The sequence below is a fragment of the Neodiprion lecontei genome, chromosome 2 (genome assembly GCF_021901455.1).
Source record: "Neodiprion lecontei isolate iyNeoLeco1 chromosome 2, iyNeoLeco1.1, whole genome shotgun sequence".
In the NCBI taxonomy this organism is placed as follows: Eukaryota; Metazoa; Arthropoda; class Insecta; order Hymenoptera; family Diprionidae; genus Neodiprion; species Neodiprion lecontei.
This window is the reverse complement of record NC_060261.1, coordinates 15,559,565-15,580,340: the sequence shown is the minus strand read 5'-3', so window position 1 is coordinate 15,580,340 and position 20,776 is coordinate 15,559,565. Positions and strand designations below refer to the sequence as shown.

The 20,776-nt window shown below is 38.0% G+C and overlaps 4 protein-coding genes and 1 long non-coding RNA gene across 7 annotated transcripts; 3 read left to right on the top strand and 2 right to left on the bottom strand.

Moving 5' to 3' along the window:
- Positions 1-366: 366 nt before the first annotated feature.
- Positions 367-13,690, bottom strand: LOC124292768. The gene is made up of 10 exons (XM_046730606.1): positions 13,561-13,690; positions 12,948-13,117; positions 12,720-12,837; positions 12,500-12,567; positions 12,243-12,327; positions 12,079-12,131; positions 11,843-11,951; positions 11,351-11,406; positions 11,147-11,227; positions 367-561 (listed from the first exon to the last, which is right to left on the bottom strand). Exons 1-10 carry the CDS (start codon positions 13,676-13,678, stop codon positions 367-369), a joined length of 1,053 nt encoding a protein of 350 aa, XP_046586562.1. The 5' UTR covers positions 13,679-13,690.
- Positions 1,846-2,424, top strand: LOC124292730. Its single transcript, XR_006902638.1, has 3 exons — positions 1,846-2,016; positions 2,114-2,184; positions 2,264-2,424. It is a non-coding gene; the product is annotated as an uncharacterized LOC124292730 (long non-coding RNA).
- Positions 4,000-5,165, top strand: LOC107221349 (flexible cuticle protein 12). The gene is made up of 2 exons (XM_015660294.2): positions 4,000-4,151; positions 4,810-5,165. Exons 1-2 carry the CDS (start codon positions 4,143-4,145, stop codon positions 5,116-5,118), a joined length of 318 nt encoding a protein of 105 aa, XP_015515780.1. The 5' UTR covers positions 4,000-4,142; the 3' UTR covers positions 5,119-5,165.
- Positions 13,691-13,821: 131 nt separating the features above from the next.
- Positions 13,822-16,638, bottom strand: LOC107221337 (guanine nucleotide-binding protein subunit beta-like). The gene is made up of 9 exons (XM_046730415.1): positions 16,019-16,638; positions 15,837-15,901; positions 15,498-15,752; positions 15,205-15,385; positions 14,893-14,999; positions 14,690-14,833; positions 14,546-14,626; positions 14,241-14,471; positions 13,822-14,165 (listed from the first exon to the last, which is right to left on the bottom strand). The coding sequence occupies exons 4-9, from the start codon at positions 15,335-15,337 to the stop codon at positions 14,055-14,057; spliced, it is 807 nt and encodes a 268-aa protein (XP_046586371.1). The 5' UTR covers positions 15,338-15,385; positions 15,498-15,752; positions 15,837-15,901; positions 16,019-16,638; the 3' UTR covers positions 13,822-14,054.
- On the top strand, positions 16,627-20,670 carry LOC107221372 (acetylcholine receptor subunit alpha-like 2). 3 transcript variants are annotated; one of them, XM_015660331.2, is made up of 9 exons: positions 16,627-16,776; positions 17,529-17,689; positions 17,786-17,830; positions 17,908-18,017; positions 18,099-18,315; positions 18,382-18,550; positions 18,604-18,756; positions 19,825-19,994; positions 20,069-20,670. In XM_015660331.2, exons 1-9 carry the CDS (start codon positions 16,677-16,679, stop codon positions 20,309-20,311), a joined length of 1,368 nt encoding a protein of 455 aa, XP_015515817.2. In that variant the 5' UTR covers positions 16,627-16,676; the 3' UTR covers positions 20,312-20,670. The 3 variants fall into 3 exon arrangements, with proteins under 3 accessions (XP_015515817.2, XP_015515818.2, XP_015515819.2); XM_015660332.2 differs by having other exon boundaries at positions 16,630-16,776; positions 17,541-17,689; XM_015660333.2 differs by having other exon boundaries at positions 16,634-16,776; positions 17,559-17,689.
- Positions 20,671-20,776: the final 106 nt, after the last annotated feature.

The following is a 20,776-nucleotide window of genomic DNA, read 5'->3' as shown; positions in this document are numbered from 1 at the left end:
AGTGTGTCACGTTGTCGCTGGAGCTAATGAAAAGTAAAAATATGCGCTCGACACCTGCGCGAATATCGGGAATATTAGATCAGGATCCTCAAGGACACTTCCTTCGCAGCACGCGATATCGCGGAAATATTGCGGAGACGTAATTTTGCAAGTTTTCCCACATTTCACATACAATGCAGTAACGTAACTTTGCAAAGTTTTAACATACCGCAGATACATCGAACCAACGTAACTTTACAAATTTGAACATGTTCCAGTAACGTTACAGCAGCTTGTCTTTGAAATGTTTAAAATAATGCTCATCTTTCTGCAATGTTACAAGTACAGTTTATTCGTCTCATCTTAACGCATACTTCCACACCTACTTCAGCCATTGAATAGTCTGCATGATGTGGAAAGAGAGACGAACAGCACCGTTTGCGCAAGGACGTCAGGCCCAGCAAAATGGGCCTTTGGACTTACGTTGCAAGGCACGAGATATTCCTCAGGCACATCTTCAAATGGCAAGGTCATATTCGACGTTATGTCAGCTGGATTTCTTCGCTCCTGCACGAAGCCAGTCTAAAATTAAATGTCAGAATCAATTAAAACCTTGATTTCTGCCCATTCGCTCGCAGACGAGCATTTGTTCTCTTTTTGAAATATCTTATTTCAATTAAAAAGCCTTCGCAAGATCGACATCGAAAATGTTGTGTGACTTTCAAGCAATTCAGAAATTCCAAGAGCATGCGGTAACGACTCTGTATATTGTTTAAAATATTCCGCAATTTATTTATCATACATTCAACGTATCATTATATTTCTCTGCATGCTTCGGGAGTCAGCAAACACGTGTGATTGATACCGCACATCGATCATTCAATTACCATTCATATTATTTCCGTTAATTAAGGTATAATAATCAAGACAGAAACCGGTTAACTTTGCTGCATTTCTATCTCTCAAATGCGTCTGAGTACATCCGCAATTTGTCACTGGCACTTTTTTGACAGCTACACCGTACAAAAAGAATAAAAAACGAATGTATTGAGTATTCTGAAACTCAGCTTCGATCTACAGTACTCATTCTAATATAATTCTGAATAACACACATTTTTTTCACGAACCACGAATCAGCTCAGGAAATTAAAATATTTATATGGAAGACGGAATATTTTATTTCTCGAGTAAGCAACACTGATCATAAAGTTTCATTTATTCTCCGTAACTGATTTTGGGAAAGAATCGGCAAAATAAAATCGTTGTATTATGCAATCATCATCGCTCGTTATTTTATATAATATGTATGAAAATATATGTGTTACAACGCTGTCATTTATGTCACATCAATTTAATATCGAGATACAGCGGTGATTATTTTGCCGTATGAGTCTACTTCGCTTGGGCAAAAATTACCACATTTTGTGTCAAATTTTACCTCGCAAAGTAAAAGCCTTTTGGGATCTTTTCAGATCTACGTAACAGATCGACAGCCAATTTGCAATATAATAAAAATTTTCTGCCAGTCATATCTATTCAATTTCGCAATTATAGTCATGAAGGTAGATTTACAATGCATATCTGCTCGATTGGAATGAATTTCGTTACTGCAGGCCAAAGTTGAAATAAATCTTGCCTAATTATTCAATTTCTATTTGTAAAGTTTAATACTTATTACTGTCCTACATTTCGATAATATATTACAAGTATGAAGAACCATACGAGAAAATTACTCAACTCTCAATTATTTCGTTCGGAATTCATGGAAAATTGTTAAAAAAATGTGAATTAATTCAGGCAGTGCGATTGACTAGCATTACTGCGTCACAGGCTCATAAATTTTCCTCACCTTCTCGAGCGAGTGGATTTTTTTCTTTCTACATCTGCCGGCAGAGTTGGTGTCATCTATTGCCGCGTTCAGTTTCGCAATAGATTTAGTTGCCTGCTGAAAGGTTGCCGAGTCACATTTACAGGTGACCTCAGCAGCTACTCTGGGGAAAAGTAAAGTCCACGTATCTTAGGAACACAACCGCTTGAGTAAGTGGACAGAAACCAATTGATAAGTGGTTGGAAAAATGCAGCTTTATTTATTTTTTTTTTTTTATTCCACCTAAACGTGTTAATTGAATTTCAGATTACGAAGATATGAACGAAGTTTCGATTCGAGAAATATTCCAAGCATTTAGGAACTCAGCATCCTGAAAGGTAAATGAAAACGATGCCGACCATGCAGACCAGTCGAAATTCACCACGTGACGAGTTTTAAATTGAATCTTTCTTCCAGATAGGTATAATCGATTCCGTTGTAGGGATCGTGTAATGTTATTTACATACCCGCATCAGTTGGCATTTGGGAAGGAACGTCGTTAGAAAAAAAAGTTATAATCTTTTTTTTTTAATTTGTGATGACCCTGCTCTCTGCGTCTAAAATAAACCCGAACGTAACAGATCGTTGACTTTTAATTTAATGGAAGTATACCGGGGTTAAAAAGTACAACTGTCATCGATGATTGAAATATTACTGAAATTACGTAACTTTACAAAGTTTGAAATATTCTGGATAAATTTCGCAATATTTCTGTAATGCACTGAGATAAATTTTTAGTTCCGGTTACCGCTCAGTCCTTAACTATTATCATTTTTTACCACAATCGAAAAATACAGTTCTAGGTACAAAATGAAAATTAGTTTCGTAGCTGTTACCGGAAAATCTAGTATCCGTTACTATTCTTTCTCATTACGATCACTGTTACTATATTTTCTTGTAACTGTTGCGAAAATTTAATGCTTGTGCAACGATAAACTGACGTTAAAGCCTTATTTAACTAAAAAAGTAGAGTAAACCTCGAAAACTGATTTTGCGTTGCAATAACCAAAAAAGAATCGACGATAGCGCAAAATGGTTACGCGTACCTCGTTTTTCGTAATCCCAACAATATCCGAACAGTTTTTTTTTCACTATACCTGTTTTACTGAATTTTTCTAGTTACTATAACAAATGAAATTTTTCTCAGTGTGGCGGGAAATTTTCAATACAATTATTACACATGTTTATAATATTTCGACCTTCAATAGGAAATTGGAATATTACCGCACTATATGTATGGGCATTGTTTAGAGTCCGTGCATAAAATTGCAATATTTCTATAAAGCGACAGCTGGAATTGATGAATAAAGTAATATGACAGTAATTTTTCTACAGTATCGCGGGCTAAGAGTCTAATAAAATTTTAATGGATACTGTCAAGAGCTATCCTTTTAACATGAAAATTAGCACGACAGTATCATTGGTTTGAAACGGAGAACTGCTAAACACGTTCCTAGAATATACAGACTCGAATAATTCCTTATGCATGAACCGATCGCCAGACTTGTAGGAAGCTCTTTTATCTCGGTGACCGTGTAGGATGAAATTGCCTGCAGCTCGAGAAGAAGATTTTCTCTGGTATGCAAACATTTCATCAATAATTATCATAATCTACGTGTACGTTTATATAACTGGACTTTCTTCTGTGTTAGCGTATATTCGTTTAATGATTATGTTACCAAGAGAGATCGTTCGATGTCGCGGTGATGTCGAGTGGTTCAGTGAATTCACCAATACTCTCAACGCATTTTGTAATTAGTGAACACACGCCTGTAATTGAATGAAATATCAAAGGGTTAACCTTCGTTGATAATTTCAAATCTTGTCAAGTGATCAGCATGAACTTTGAGCAGAAAAATAAAATCTTCGGATAGAATTTTTCAACTCCTACTAAATCACAATCATGAGAAATGTCTGTAACAAATTATTTACGATTGTTTGATTTGGTATTCTTCCATTGCTATGAAGTGATAAATTACCAATCGATCGAGACGACGAAATAATTTAATAGCTGAACGATCAATGGTGCAAATTTCTATGTCCCCGAATATTATTGCAGCGTAACGGTAATCGGCGGGTATCAGGAAGCCCAGAAGTCTTCTTTATAGGAAGTGTAAATGTATGTTTCGAAATTTTATTGCACCACGAGCAGGCAAAGCCCGGAGGTTGCTACCGATCGTCAAAAAGTGGGGACAAGATTTTGGGTCCGCTAGGAGTATAAATAATCGGTAAGGAGGATTTGTCTTCACAGTCTGATCGCAGATCACAAGACACAGTCCCAAATACTACCGACAACATGAAGATGGTGCGTTCAGTAATCGTTATTCACATACATAAATATAACCAAAATCGAGCTCTTCGTCAATTGGTTCAAGCTAATTCCAACAGACTTCAAACCGATCATATTTCTACAAAATCTACAAATATCTGCAAAATCATATTGACCATAAAATTTTTACTTATTAACAACTGTTCAAGTTGATTCAATAACGCAAAAGTAAAGACCAGTAAAAAGATTTAATCGGTACCGCAGATTTGTTCATTAAAGTAATTCATTTGGAGATACAAGAAGCTAATCAAAGTGATAAAACGAGCTATGAAGTCTGATTTGACAAACAATTATTCCTTGTGTGAAAAACATTTAGAACTACTTTTTAATAAAATTCTCACAGATTATACAAATGCTAATCAACCGATTATCAAAGCATTTATTTTTGTACGAAGACACAAGCATTAATTTCTCGATCGGAGTTCTAAAAACATTCTCTCTGAAATTGTTCGAATAACGTAAAAGCGATCATAAAAAGTTCGCTGTAGCAGTGATCAAAATTGTAAAAAAGACGTGTCCGAATTATTTTAAATCCATGTTCGATATTGCCGGAAAATCATTTTTCACTCTGGATCCATGAAACTCCAACGTTGTGGCAACAATTGGCAATAATCGGTTTCGTTTCGCCTTTCAGATCATCGCTTTCGCCGCCCTTGTGGCCGTTGCTACGAGCGCTGCAATCGACGGACCCAATGTCCAGGTGGTGGCCGAAGAACTCGCGGACAACACCGGGTTCTCAGACTACAAATACGGCTACCAACTGTCGAACGGCGCAACCAAACAGGAGTCCGCCCAGCTTGTGAACCCCGGCACCGACGACCAGCACTACAACGTCGCTGGTAGCTTTTCTTACGTCGACCCGGCGACCAACGTGCAGTACACCGTCAGGTACACCGCTGACAAGGACGGATTCCACCCCGTAGGCGATCACATCCCAGCCTAATTTTTCGCGATGTAAACAACAATAAAGACATGCGCAACATTTGAAAATCGATTCTGGTCATTTCGACTTCCCGCCTCTCTGTTTTCAGTAAAAAGAAAAACGAGAACAAGGCAAATGGTTATTGCAACAATCCCGAACACGGAAAGTCGAGTTTTCACTAGATCTCCAAGTTTTGGGGTATGGAGAATCAGTTTCGACGGTTTTTATGTAGACGTCAGAGTTTTTCTGTCATCGGTTTCCTGTCAGACGATACATCTGAGAAATGATTTTGGTTTCAGTCGACGCGACTCTCGTCGACCTAAAACTGATTTTGAGTAGAGTGTGGATCTGATCGGTTCGGTGATGTTCAAAGTTATTCCTGTAACAAAATCGACAAAAAAAAAAAAAAATTCAAATGATAGTGTCTCGAGGACGAATCAATGGATTTTCAACACATTGGTCTCTGTCGATGCGGCTGATCTTAACTCACAACTGATAACAATTTGGACTGATGGGTGAACTATTACTCAAGCTATTGCGAATGGAAACATTTTAAGATGATCTCATATGATGATATCTCGAGAATCGTTCGAAGGATTTTGATGGTTTTTGTCTCTGAGTGACATAGTTTTTTTAAGTTAGAACTGGTCAGATTTTCGATCGAGTTAAAGGTCCAATGGTATAATAGTTATTCAGGAAATTGATGAAAAATTTAACTGATGCGATATCTCGACATTGTTTCAACGGATCTTTATGATTTTGGTCTGAATTGATACGGGTCTTTTTAAATTATCATCTATTCAATTATTGGATGTGAACGGTTCAACAGTTTTTTGCTTTAAATGAAAAAATCCAGAAGAACATTTTATTCACTAACGTTTTCTGAGGTCGAAATACATCCAAGCAGGCAGTTCGTAGGCTAGTTTCATTGATCCTTTAGTCAATGAGCAATAGTTGACAGCTGTCACGTTTGTTGCATTTGTCACAGGTTTTTGAAATCTCTGATAGAGAGTTTAATGGTAGATTTGCAGAATTCAAAAGGGCGAATCCACTAGACGACGATTATGAAAACGAAAAATCTAGAAATTTAGTCGAACTATACGAAAAATGATATCTATCCCGAGGATTTTTTGGTCACTGATCGATAATTTCGATTAAAATTTGTGAAATCTGATCGAACTTGCAATTTTTAACAACTATACTTATACCGCCATTTTAAATATTGGTATTCTGAAGTGGATATTTGAAATCAGTGAACCAAAAAACTTTGAGGTACCATATATCGTAGATCATTCCATAAAAATCGCGTATATTTAAAGCTCATCATTGATCTATTTCTCATAAGAGTTGGTCGTAAAATTTCAGACTTCGCAATATCTGTCTCGATCCACGTTCGCGAGATTTTCAACAGCTGAATGCCACTCGATACCGTGTTCCGATAATCTTTTTTACGGGCACGTATAATTTGAACAATCTCATTTGCACTCAGTTTGCGTACAAATTTCAAATTTCAACCAAAGACGAGTCAATTTCGTGGACTGAACGTTGATCGTAAGTATTTCTGATCCATGTTACTAGATAGTATTCGGTATTCGAAAATCACCGATACATCTACACATAGAATAGGCGTTATATAATCGACGATTAAAGCAATAGAGTTATTGAACTGCACCATGGCCTTGACAACGGTGCACTTTATCACGCAATCGGTTTGCTTTACGACGATCAGTCACGTTTGAATGGCTCCTGGTTAGAAAGATGCACGTTTTGACTAAACACAGCCCACGCGTTTGGCCAAGCGATTAATGGGACGAATTAGATCTCAAGTTTCATCATTTTTTTCGTGAGGTTCAAGAGCATCTCATTCGTAAATATTTCACGATGATTTTCTAGGAACGATAGATTCAACACAACTATCGGAATTCCATGATCGCGACGATCAGCGAATTTATAGATGCTTACTTGTGGACTAATTCATAATGTAACTTTAATTTTTAATAAAATATACTGAAATTCGAAGTCCTAATGATTTGACAAACGGGGTCAGTTCGTTGGATTATTAGTTTTATACGGAAAACATGGGGTGCGAGTTTGGCGGACACCATAAAAACAACAACGGTGAATTCCTTCAGCTGCGTATAACCCTCACGCTCCACACCGGGGTCAAAATGACCCCACGGCATGTGTACCGTAAATTCCACGTGAAAAATATCGAAAACACTCTGACTTGATCGAAGAAAAATAATGTAATATCGCAAAAAACATTAATTCATTCTCTTTCCAAAAATGCAACTTCACTCACTCAAATAAATACTTATTTTTTATCGCGCAGTACCTCCATATTCTTTTCTTAAATATCTGTGACTTGAGAGTTACTCAGTAAATTTTCAGCTAAAAATATTGAAAATTCGACGAGTCATGATTTTTTCAGTAGAATCATCCGTTTTCCGATATTTTGTTGCAGTATGAATTTCGTTTCATATTCAAAATATGATTTTTCTAAAGATAAATAATTTTCCTTGGACATCGGTGCAGCATAAGGGTTAATAAACTAAAACTCTCGTTCATTCCAGTCAGTATGATACCTATAATGTTGGGTGAAGTGCTTCGATTTCATGAATCATTCAATGTTTGCCGAACTGAAACGGTTTAAGTTGTAAGTTAGTCGCTAAGTGCGAAATTTACACAGTATGAGAGTGTTAACGATTTTAATGGAATTGAGTAAAGTTCACAAGTTGGTCCAGGGCATCACGATTTTAACGGTAACAGGAATATGGAGGAGAAAGTAGATTTAAGCTTTTAGAAAGTAGGTGCTGCAAATCGTTTTTCCGCCCAATGCTAGATCGTCCGATTCATATGGTAAACTATTTTGTCCTGACACTGATGAGGCTTTTTTTTATATCCATAGATAATCGTCGTTGCATCGTGGCCATGTCCGGAATAGACGATTACGACTTTGGTACGCATTCTCCGGCAGTCAGGCTAAGGCGAGAGTTTAACAAGGCCAAGATCCCTGGATCCAAAAATGCGATCCTTGCCGTCGAAGGTAACTTTTTTCACGTTGACCCTGAGTCGTTGATTGAAAAAATAATAAGTTTGGAATGTTGGTTTATGGTAATTTTTTATTTTCAAACGGAATTTACTGCGCTTGCAATTGCGTTGTACAGTGCCCTGTGACATTTTGAAATGTCGTAACTCGTAAGTCTCCTCATAATAAAAAATAACAACGACCATTTCGATCGTGTATCGGACGATGTCTGTGACTGTTTAAACTTTGAAAAGACATGCATCATTGCGATTCTGAAAGCTTCGAGTAGTTTGCTTCTCACCGCTACACATTGCATATAGCTTTTTGACCTTTCTGGTGTTTCTTAAACACATATTATATTTATATGAGGCATTCCACTAAAAACCGACCTGCGCCTGACAAATCGTTACTGGCGATTTGTTTTATTTTTAAGTATGGTGTAGATTGATTGGTCCACAGAAATCATTTTACCGCTACCAAAAACATGAAAACCCAATTATCGAATCGATAGCCCCAATCTATAAACTTCAAATTTTTCTCGTAAATTTTTTAATAAAAAACGAAAATTTTGAGACCAGGCTGGAAGTGGGCAAACTTTTGGTTCAGAAGCTACAGGCAAAACAACTGATTAAAAAGTGACAAAAATCGAATTAAGTATAAATTTCAAAAATTACAAGTTAATCTTTTGTTCTAAAATTTTAGACCAAAATGGAAATCGAATAAAATATAAGCTGCTATTTTTTAAATTACTACATAATTTTGCTCACTGTTTAATCATTTGTTTTGCCTGTAGCTTCTAAACCGAAAGCTTGCCCACTTCCATCATGGTCTCAAGTTTTTCTTTAAAGAAAAAAAAAAAAAATTATGACAAAAATTTGAAGCTAATCGATTGGAGCTATCGTATTCGATAATTGAGTTCTCATGTTTTTGGGAGCAGTAAAATGAATTCTGTAGACCAATCAACCTCAAACTCGGTGAAAGATGTTCTTTTTGCATATTCTACATCGTCCTAAAATTTAAAAAAATCGCCGACGGTGAGGATAAAACGTAGGTCGGTTTGGGGTGGAATGCCACATGTATAATTATGTAATACTTCTAAGCTAGGCTGATTATCATAAATTACGTACACGTGTGTATAATGTAATACTGTGATCAGTTGAAAGTCGAGCTGGAGTATGGATGTAACTGGGAGTATTATTGGAATCCTTGGATTATTTATCTCTTATGTTGATGCAATTTTCGTGGATAATAGCAGTTGCATAATTCATAACTCGAAGACCGTAAGAGAAGATTTCGATATTTACACTTAGTTGTACTATGGATTACCTGTAGTTCCACCGTGTAAGTCAATCCTCAAGGGCACCTTACGTAGTATTGAATCTTGACCTGACTGTCACTAAGTGACGGAGTTTAAATGGTGAAAAATCCTATGCGTACCAATTCTGCTTCGGAGCTTACGGTTATCTCAAACCTTTCTTTACCCCTCTGATAAGAAATGATGACAAATAAACACCAAATTTGCGAGACAAGTAACAAAATTTCTCCGTATGTTGGTTATAACTTTGCAGCAATCGACTGAAGTGACTTGGGAGCATTTATCATTTCCACAAAAATATGTCAACCTACCACCTACATAAATTCATTCTATCGTTTTTTTTCATAATTCGTCGAAATCGGGTTAGAAATCCAAATTAGTTCTGACCATTCGTTTTTCCTATTTTTATAGCCCAATAAATTATCGTCTTCAAATCGATTTGCATGAGACGTCTAACACTAATTGGACCTTTGGGAACTTGAATAAAACGTCTATATCACCGTACGGTCGACAGCTGTGGAAGAACGACGAAATTTCCCAATTTTTTGGTTCTAACTTTCGTAAAGTTTGACGCAGTAACTTGGAACTGTAATTGTTCAAGATTATTATTAAAGATTTGAATATTTGTAAACATTCACAAAAATTTTTCAATATAAATAACAAAAAAAAAAAAAAAACTTACCCACCTTTTTGCAATTTTCAGAGCCCGAAAACTTTTCGCCTCATAATAAACTTGTGAGAGCTCTCTTCCGCTAATCGTACACTCAGAATCCTACAAAAACGTCTATAACATAGCAGGGCCTACATATGGCTAGAAAGAAAAGAGAAAATTCTCTCGCTTATCGAATGTGTCTCTCAAATGCGTATTTTAATCGACTTGAGACTCTTCTCGCTCGTTTTCCTAATCAAAATTACCCAGACATGGTGTATGAAATAGGTGATATCAGCATATATTTTAATTTTTTAATACTTATTGTTAGTTGAAAATCAAAAGCCGTGATCAGAGCATATCATGGGGTTTTCTCAAGTGTTATGTGTAAATATACCATGTATTTAATAGTATATAGCATTATCAGAGTTCCACGCTCCTCAGCAAAATATAAACACATCCTAAAGGGTCAGTTATTGATTGAAAAAATCTGTTATCTGCTTTATTGTTCCAGATAAGCTTACAGTTCTTGAATGTTGAGCGATCCGGTAAAATTTTGAGCTGACATATTTTAATTTCGTCAATTTTGATGTAATATCTGATTAATCCCATTTAGTTTGGCATGACTTATCTTGTCTTGCGTCGATTCTGCAAAACAAAAGCGCGAATTTTTACGAAACTCAAACAATTATTGTTGGTTCGTAAATGACAATAAATTCAATTCTGGTTATACGTAAGGGATCAAACTTAAAAATTGACTGGTTCAAAATAGCCGACTAAACGTTCGATTATATCTTCGCAATTCAGCGTGAATTGTATCGAAATAAATAATAATAATAATAATAATAATTACAGACCAGCTCGGTTAGATAAACCTGCTACCATATTATCGCTAATCCGGGTTTGCAATATACTATTTATATAGTCGTATGGAGTCGTATTCGCCTCATTGATATTGGCAGTCAAACAGTTCTCTGAACCGTTCGCTTCTAACTACCGACAGATAGTAAGACAGCAAGAAATGCAAGTATAACAGAAGTACTGTAAGTTTACTGACAGTTCGAAGAGTTGCAGCTGGCCTTCCGGATAAATGCGATGGCGACTTTGGCAACGAGTCGATCTTCTTTACCGTTTCAAACTGTACAAAAGATTTCAGAGGATTATATTATAAAGTAATATGATCAGAACAAAGTTTTGAGGATTACTTTCCACGAATTAATGCTAATTAATAACACTAAATGGTTAATGTAACGTAATGTACCTTTAAATTCTGCGTTGCTAACGTTTTTGGAACGCTTGATCGACTCAGAGATGTTGCTGAAACGGAATCTACGTTTCACTGCATGCAATATTGTGGAAATATTTCTAGAATATTAATATTTTCCAATGACAGCTCCAAGAATCATTGCAACAATGTTTCTTTTTGCATATGCAGAAGAGCAAAAAGCAAAATGTTTCGTGCTGGGTACGTGCAACATTTTGGACACGTTGCTGCAATTTTCCTGAAATACTTCGTAATGTATCTGAAAGATTTTTAAAATTGTAAAATTACGTTACCGCAATGTTTCAGGGATATTGCACCTGTAATTTTTTAATGTTTGCCAAGTAGCGTTACTGCAATGCTTCTGTGATTTCGCGCAATTTATTCGTAATGTTGCGAACATGCAAAATTACGTTGTTGCAATGTTTCTGCGTGAAAGTACGCTGTGTAGTTCTAAGATCTATTCCTCTGTAGTTAAGTTTATGTTCTCACACAAATGGCAACAGGAGAATCCGATGTTATCCTTAGGAACGATTGGCTTTCGAGGTTGTGTTGGGTTGTGTTTTGGTCTTCGAATGTTGCTAATTCCGATGTCTGGCAACTGAAAAATATTGTGAGTATAAGTTTTAACGGTAATTAAGCAGTAACAGAGCAAAAAGCATTCAATGTTTTCAAGTAACTGATAATTAGTTACCGGAGAATCGGTATAAAAATGAAAACTTTCGTACCGTCGATTTAAACCGCATTTTTCCACTCGGTACGACACGTTTCTCAGATTCCCCTGTAAACAATTACGAATCAATGACGATTTCTGGGTGTCCGATAAAAAAAATCGCCACCAAGCCTCATCAGATAGATATCATAAAAATACTTTCTGGACTGCGATAATTACTAAAAAAGTCTACATTGCCTTTGGTCATCGTTGACTTGACTCCTTCAATCTTTGACCTGCCACCTGTGTTCGAACGACTTCGAATCTATTTGGTAACAAAGTAACGACAGTCAGTTAGAAATAAGTACCAATAGCTACTGCAATTGTGCTACGTATGTAAACGCAGTAAAATTTTCTAAAACTATAAATCTGCATGTGAAGAAGAACTCTTTTAAATGCGAGTCGTTTGCGCCCAGTTCGCAAAAACATACACACACCTTGTGTCGTGTCACCTGGCAGCCGTCTTCACCAGCTCGTAATCGGACTTGTGCAATTGCCACGTCTTCTGTGTGTCGATTATACGTGTGATTAATCTCAATTTCACCAAAACCAAGCTTCAATCATTTGTGTGAATCATTACGCATTGTTAATTGGACAGAAAATACTTAGTTGCAGACTAAGACCACACAACTCTTCTTTTATAAATAAAATAGTTACTGCTTATGTGTCGACAGGAATTTTCTAAATTTTCCTCAGGAGCGACGCTCCTGCCTCTTCTGGTTATCTTCGTACTCGTGGGATGTGCTTTTTGTTTCTGTGGTGAAAGCGTAACGTCCTGTGCGAAAAAATGTCACAGGTAAATCAGAAGTTAAATTGAAGCTTGCGATAAAGATACCACGAAAGAGCGATGAAAAATCGTTATCCTTATAAAAACAACCGTCTCACGTTGAATTTAGCATAAGTTTCCTCAGATGAGTCGAACTCCGATACTTCCGGAATATCCCGAAGCCTCATGGCTTCAACACTCGGCAGACAGGCTATTCCAAGGTTGTCTTTGGGTCCTGGATATCTTCGTCTTAGTCCCGTTAATTGCTCTGCATCTGTCAGTCCGTTCTCTGAAATAAAGATTTCCAAAGAATCAAGTTTCAAAATGCAGCCAACATCGCAGAAACATTTCGACGATATTTCGACATTATAGTTGCAGCTGCGAAGTTGTAGAAATATTGTAGCAATATTTCAGTTCTCTGATTGCGTCAGAACTTTTACACGTGGCTGCAATATATTACGCTTAGAAACAAGGCACAATGCTTCTGGAATATTTCAAACATTGCAAGTTTACGTTGCTGCAATATATTTGCTTTGTCCAATACTTGAAACTTTCCAAAATTCAATGCTGCAATGTTCAAAAAATATTTCAAACCTTGCAAAGTTACGTAATTACTGCAACGCTTTGGCAAGATTTTGTGCTGTGTGTGATGTGAGGTGCGGATACACGAAATGATTTCATCTAATGTATAAAACGATTTTGATTACTCAGTGAAGAGTAAAGGCATTTTACCTGCAGAAAACGTGCAAGAGACCCCAATATTGTCCCGGGGCTGACAAATGCCGCTTCTGAAGTGCACGCGTTTGGAACATTCGATGTCATCCGGCAGCGCCTTTGCATTTCTCACCATTGTGCAAAGAACTTAGCGCTGCACTAGCTGAATCTCACAACTGACGACTTCTGCCACTTTGATGTTGGTGATCGATCAGGATGAGAAGATATTTTCTCTGGAAAATTCTCTTTGACAAAAGTTCTGAAATGAAGTGTGCCGGTCATTGAAACAGAATTGACGTAAAGTTGTAACACTGACGTACCGCGATTAATCGAAACATTTTGAAACAGATTTGTGCCAATTATCAGCGTGGCTAATCCTAAACTTTTTCGAATAAATCACGAAAAATTATCACACTGGTAATGGTAATTTATTAAAAAAATAGCGCCACCTTTCGTGCCAAATACTCAATGAAATACATTAACTATTCGAGTCGAAATATTATTTATCCTGGTCAACTGTAGTCAGCAAGTCGTATCACAGATTCCATGCCACCGAAGACAATTGCCGACCGATTGCTGTCCAAGGCTACGATTGCTTTATTTACGTGAAAAGATCCCATTACCTGAATGAGAGCAAAAGAAGAATTGCCAAATAGGTTATATGTACTGAGGTTAAGAAAACGAGCAATCAGTGCTACCTTTTTATCTCTAAGGCTGATAACTTCCACGGCACTGGTTCCGGAACCACCGCATAAAACAGTATCACCGTATGGATCGCCGTCGAAGAATTGCACCGTGTAGAGAAACTCGCCGTCAAGTGTTGTCGGTCGGTTTTGAGGACTAACCGTCTCTATCAACTTGCCACTCGTCATGTCCCACAGTTGAAGACTGCCGCTGACTACCCAAGAACCAGTGAGAATCCTAGAATCCTATTTGGCGAATTGAGAAACAGAAAAACATTACGGATTCACTGATTGTGAGTGGAAACAGTGGCGAAACTTACTCTGGCGTCTATGGCATCTCCGCAGATATGAGGTCCTTTTATTACCCTAACAGATCCCAGGCTTGCTCTGGTGTCCCAAATCTAAGGGCCAATCAGTGTGAAAATGATGTGCGATGAGACGTAAATTCACGCCTTAATGATTACCCTGACAGTATCGTCCCAGCCACCGCTGATGAATACATTTTCTTGCCCGTGGTGAAACCTCACAGCGAACACTCTCATTCTGTGATACTTGTTCACCTTGTCCTCTAACACGTCCGCCGCATTTTTTCTGTAGTTCGATATCATCTGGAAAAAATTTGAGGTCCGTAACTTCAGGACCTTAGGAAATTGACGTTATAAATCACCTTTGTTGTTTCGATGTCGTATAGTCTTATCGCGGCATCCTTACCAGCTGATACCAAGTGTTCGCCGGTAATGTTCACGTCGATTGTGTTTATCTCGTTCTTTGGTTCTGGTGAAATAAATAGAAACGGTGATCTCGATGATTCTCGAATAGTTGTAATCATAGCTAGTGAATACGAAATATTGCAGTAATATCGCACGATGTGACTGAAAGACTTCTAACTTTGCAAAGTTAATTACAAACATTGGAAAATTATATTGCTGCAATGTTTCCGTAATGTTGCGCGGTGTATAATACCCAAGGTTTCTCTGACCTACGATGAATCGAGAGAACTCATAGGTGTTAGTAGTGCAGGCAAATATGTTGCCGCATGCACTGGACGCGTAAAATATTTCTGTCCGCGACGGATTGAATCGACAACACATCACAGGGAATGATGATTCCATACTGCTACGAAGTGTCGCTTTAAGATCACCAGTTTCGCCATTTCGAACCTGAGGACGCAGAAAATAACGGGTAATTTTTTTGCTGACACATCAAGACGTCTGAACTCTTCAGGATGCTTTCCGTTTTCACGATCTAATCGACACTTGTAGCCATTATTACCTGGATGCCACCGGTGCCGAAAGACGCCGCGAAGACTTCACCATTGGGAGAGAATCGCGCGCTGTAAAGGCCGTTGAAGGTTTCCGGAAACTTGACCTCGTTGGTTATTCGGCATCGATTCTTCGATTGGGAAACACTGATTCTTGTCTTTTGGAGCCAGGTGTGTCGCCGCTGAAACTCAGCTGCAGTTATTCTCCGGTCGGTGTAAAAATTAGGCTGCTTCACAATGGAGACGCCCTTTGCTCGCTGTTTGTCCTATCCAAAATTGAAAACAACCCAGCATTACGCACCTTAACGTGCCGGCGAATAAAGCAAGTGAGTAAGTCATAATTCTATTACCTTAGCGTCGCTGGCCTCAACCGTACTCGTCGTTTGACCCTTTGAAGTCTTCCGCGCCTGGACGGCTGAGGTTCATGGAAATGGTAGAAAAGGTCATGGCACAACAAATCTACACATAGTCCCAACGTAACCTGCTAAACCGGATTCCATAACCGCTGAAAAACCGAGTGCATCATACCCACTTCAGCAACTGGGATCTTGCCATCTTTATGGTGATGATGTTTGTGCTGTTTTCCAGTTGAAGCATCACCCATTTTCCTCCGAAATTCTTTTACAACTACTTTTGTACCGACTTTAGGTTAACGCGGGAAAAACAACAGGAAATGCTAGCCCGTTATTACAAGTCATACAAACAGCTTTGATGACCATAGGGAAATCCGTGTGCGCTCAAAACGCGCTTTATAAAACACCTGCCGTCAATCAAGGCTGCCTTATCACGCTCGAGGCTCAAAGTCAATCGCTATTGTTGTCCTATGTTCCAAAATGAGTTTTTGCAGTTCACATGGAGTAAGTTTGTGTGGATGAGCACATTTCTGTTTCCATTTACGGTGAATGTCAAAATTTTTCACATTGGGCGTACGCTTCAGTTTGAACTATTTTTTCATTTTTCTGATTGTGACTCTGATCACGAACTTACGCTCTGATTCCACAATCAATTTTTTACAGACGCAATTGAAATGGTTGTCGACGTGCCAAACGGCTAATGCCAGCTTGCGAGAGCGAGAAACAGAGAGATACAGAGAGAGACAGAGAGATTGGTCAGGGTATCGTACATGTCTGTTAGCAGAACGACAACTAGATGAAAGAACAGTCTAATGACATCGGGCCGACGGTGCAGTCATGACTGAAAATCTTGAACGTATCAGCTTGCGAACCAGGATTCTGGTACTGTATGGAGTATTCAATTTTCTACCTCTCCAACAATGCAGCAATGTCAAACGTGAGTCCTCTGATCTAAAAAAACTCGCTTTATACTTCCCGGCTTCAGTGGGACCAAGCTTTGAGTTATTTTATCCCACTCCAATGGCTGAAGCATTTCTCAATGTAAATTCTTTCAAATACAATGATAGAAGACACTGAAACCGAAGTACGAGTTCATAAGAATCAAATGCATGACAGTTGAAACCCCGTAATAAGTTTCTAAAATTTCAATATTAACCGTTTATTCTTATATTAGGCCGTTTGTTCTATACTGCGATTTCAAACTTGTATCAATTCCTCCCTGCGGCTGGATATTTGATCGTGATATTTTCGTTTTCTACTTTGGTAACCCACTTGCACACTGTCAAGAGAGTCGTAGATATTGCAATTTAGCTTTGATGATGGCCACTTTGGTCGAGCGAAACGGTCTCTTGTCCTCCAACCAGTTAGCCGACCAGCGATTATCCATTCAAGTGTTCCAATCAAAATAAAGTTGTCTAACAAGGTATTTGTGTTTAAACTCGCGGGAACTTTTGCCATTTGAATCACAGAATAAAGTGCGTATCAGTTATTGGTTTCGAACATTGATAATTATAACTTTGTGATAACTGATGAGAATTAATTTGAATATGTACATAATCAAGTTGTCCGCTCTTGAACTTACAATTAAATATCATCAGTAAGTAGCAAGGACGAAGTTGATAGTCGAACACAATAAATTATGACAATTATTAACAACTCATCGCACGAAAAATCCTAACATGCAACAAGTAACGGTGACAGATGTGCCCGGAAAGCCAGTGTGGAACGAGACGTGGACAGATCACTTGAGGAAAGACCTCCTGCTGAATTATGACAAGTTCGCAAGACCAGCTCAGCACTTCAACACAACGACAGTGACAATTGATATCACAATTCGTCATGTGACCATTGTAAGCTTGTTCTACCAAATAGCAATACCCTTGGCTGGAATTCGGCTATTTAAATTAGCCAATTGTTGTCAAACCGTTGATTTTGTCTCGTTACAGGAAGACCTGAAGTCAATGATGACTGTGTACGCTTGGGTAAAAATGGTACGTTTCACTCTGGTTAGATTTTTCTTCCTCAAATAAAGCTTTTACGCTTGTTCTAAGTGGTTCAACACTTTCAGACCTGGATTGACGAGAAGCTTAAATGGAATGCTTCGCACTACGGTGGTTTGACGCACCTTCATCTCGGCGATCATGAAGTCTGGCAGCCGGATATTGTTCTCTACAACAGGTACATGCTATTACTATTACATGATTGAAAGCATCAGCTGCAGTCAATTCATCCATACCAGCCACTCCGTTTGTTTTCCAGTGCGGCTGGTAGTACAATTGACCATTACGGAAACACGCACTGCATAGTGAGCGGGGATGGAACTGTGCTCTGGGTTCCTCCGTCGCAGTTCATGGTCTTCTGCGACCTCGACCTTCGCTTTTGGCCATTCGACACTCAAGTTTGTTTTCTGAGACTCGGTTCCTGGACATTCGACGGTGAACAGATCGACCTACAATTTTCAGAGGTCGAGAATCAGGTTGGGAAACAGAATTCAGAATTCACGTTAATAATGGTAGTTTCTGATGAAATCCTTCTGCCATAGCCCGACCTTCTGACACACAACTCCGAGTGGCTACTCAAAGGTTTGACCCGTGAACGTAACGTCGCCCACTATCCATGCTGCCCTGAAGCCTATATCGATGTAACTTACAATCTCACCATGCAGAGACAATCCCCGAACTACGCGGCCATCGTCATGACTCCAGCGACTGGTAAGCTCACGTTTGTACCCTTTGCTTCAGTCATTGAGTCGTTCATTTTACAGCCATTGTGTTCCTGACGTTGGTCATCTTTTGGTTGCCGCCTCAGTCTGAGGACAGAATCACGGTCGCGGCTTGCACGATGGTTCTGATATCTTTGTTCCTGATCTATTTTAACCAGAAGTTACCAGCGACTGCTCACCACACGCCTCTAATCTGTGAGTATATTAATTCTGAGGGCAAAACCGTTACTGATAAAATTCCAACTTTGGTGATTAACCTTCGAAGATTAATGATACACCCTCGAAATTCTTAACTGTGAAGAAACTGTTCGAAGAATTGAATAAATTATGATGGTGAATGGGAATAAAACAATATCCCTACCAGGTATTAAAAATGAATTCATGCAAATACGAATAACACAAGTTGCAATATGATAACAGTTTGAGAAACGGTGTTATAATTACAATGTTCAAAATGATTATTAAACTCTGGTGTTTTTCACCCAACACCAATATTTGTGGGCTATTTTGTGCACCATAAAGACCTCCAGAGAACGTCTGATAAAATGTTTACAAACAGTCATCACCGGAATTGGTAAAAATAGATTTATGTAATTACCGTACAACTAATCTTTGTTAAAAATTACATTTCAGTGTTACGCGGGGGTGAGAATGAACGAGCAGTGATTATAATTGTTTAATAATAAATCACAAATGCTCCCACGTAATAATGAATGAAAATGATAAAGGTGACCTATCTTGCGACAAGCCAGTAAATATTATAAGTATAATATAATATCTGATTTCTTGAACTTCTTTCAGGCAATTTATGGGTGCCTCGTGAACGAGAAAAATAAGACAAAAAACATTAGAAATTGATAAAAAAAGAAACACGAGATTTCAACAGTTTTAAACGTTCTGATAATCAAATATTCTCTTGAATTGTTGATGACCGTAGCTTGTGTTATTCAAATTTGCTCAGAATGATTTGTATTACAAAATAAGGATGAGGTTTCATTCCGGTTCACTATCACTGGCGTAAATAATATTTCCCTTTTCCCAACGTTTGTTTTTGACTTTGGTTCGGCCCTCAACTTTCAGAACAAACCCTGAACGTTTTAAAGTTCACGAGCAAGTTGGGGGGCGCGGTTTGGATAGCTGTAAACTTACCCCAAACTTGAGGGTGAATTTGCGTTTTTCCGTAAAGGAATACTACGATCCGAAATTAGTATCTCAAACTGAGATACAAGTCAACCAACCTAACCATTTCGAATTCCTCCATAGTGCATTTCTACAACTGTAGCCTGTACTTGGTTAGTATATCACTGATAATCTCGGTGATGGTGATTAATATGTCGAAGAGGTCAAACGCGAGACGGCTGCCCTGGAGAGTGAAGCAGTTCCTGGTAGGTCAGCTGGGGAAAATTCTTTGGCTCGATGAGATGGTCCAATTGGTGAGCAAGGTGTAATATTTACTGCAAGCAAAATTCTCAAAATTGACACTAAATTTATAACTTTAAAATGACAGGTTAAAGTACAGAGAGCGAATCCTGGCGAGGAGATGCGAGAGGGCAACGTAACCGATGGGAATCAATCAATTCCCGGAACACTCGGCACTTCCAGTCTGAACGATGGCGACCGCCAGAATATCCTCACTCCGCCGAAATCCTCTCAACTTGAGTGGACTCTGGCTGCCATGGTGCTCGATCGAATTGCCTTTTTGCTATACTGCTTTGTCTTTGTCATTCTCGCAATACGTTGCTCGGTGTAAGGAAAAAATCTTAGTTTTCTACCGAAAAGAAACAAAAAAAAAAAAAAAAACCAAGCTATAACAACAATAATAATAATAATGTGTTGGTCGTTTGACTTCTTTTTCTTCGTTTTCTTCCGATTGCTGGAAAAACTTATTCATAGGAATAGTCATAACTGATTATTATTGTATGTGAGTGTAGATTACGTGTTATAATATAAATGTTCCTTCTGGATTATTATGGCTTTCCAGAAAATGCTTTATGATTACTAGAAAACACTTTATACATTATGAAATATATTTTTACATCATCGTAAATTAAGCAAAGTTATAAACTATACAGGATATAATTAATTAAATAAAATTTATTTTGTTATTGATTGGCTTTTTGTTTCGTTTTTTCTCTCTCTAATATTGCACAGCTGCTCAAAATACGGTACAACGTTAAAAAGCGTATAAATGGCTAGAGATAAAATTATAAACAGA

Bases quoted from the DNA above. Each gene is read 5' to 3' on its own strand.
- LOC124292768 (XM_046730606.1), bottom strand. From the start codon at position 13,678: ATGGTGAGAAATGCAAAGGCGCTGCCGGATGACATCGAATGTTCCAAA. The intron at 13,118-13,560 runs GTAAAATGCCTT...TCTTTATTTCAG, and splicing joins CTCTTGCACGTTTTCTGCAG to AGAACGGACTGACAGATGCA. The intron at 12,568-12,719 runs GTAACTATTTTA...ATCGACACACAG, and splicing joins TTCCTGTCGACACATAAGCA to AAGACGTGGCAATTGCACAA.
- LOC107221372 (XM_015660331.2), top strand. From the start codon at position 16,677: ATGACTGAAAATCTTGAACGTATCAGCTTGCGAACCAGGATTCTGGTA. The intron at 17,831-17,907 runs GTACGTTTCACT...CAACACTTTCAG, and splicing joins TGTACGCTTGGGTAAAAATG to ACCTGGATTGACGAGAAGCT. The intron at 18,316-18,381 runs GTTGGGAAACAG...CTTCTGCCATAG, and splicing joins TTTCAGAGGTCGAGAATCAG to CCCGACCTTCTGACACACAA.
- LOC107221337 (XM_046730415.1), bottom strand. From the start codon at position 15,337: ATGGAATCATCATTCCCTGTGATGTGTTGTCGATTCAATCCGTCGCGG. The intron at 14,834-14,892 runs GTGATTTATAAC...AATTTTTTCCAG, and splicing joins ACGACATCGAAACAACAAAG to ATGATATCGAACTACAGAAA. The intron at 14,166-14,240 runs GTAGCACTGATT...GCTCTCATTCAG, and splicing joins TCAGCCTTAGAGATAAAAAG to GTAATGGGATCTTTTCACGT.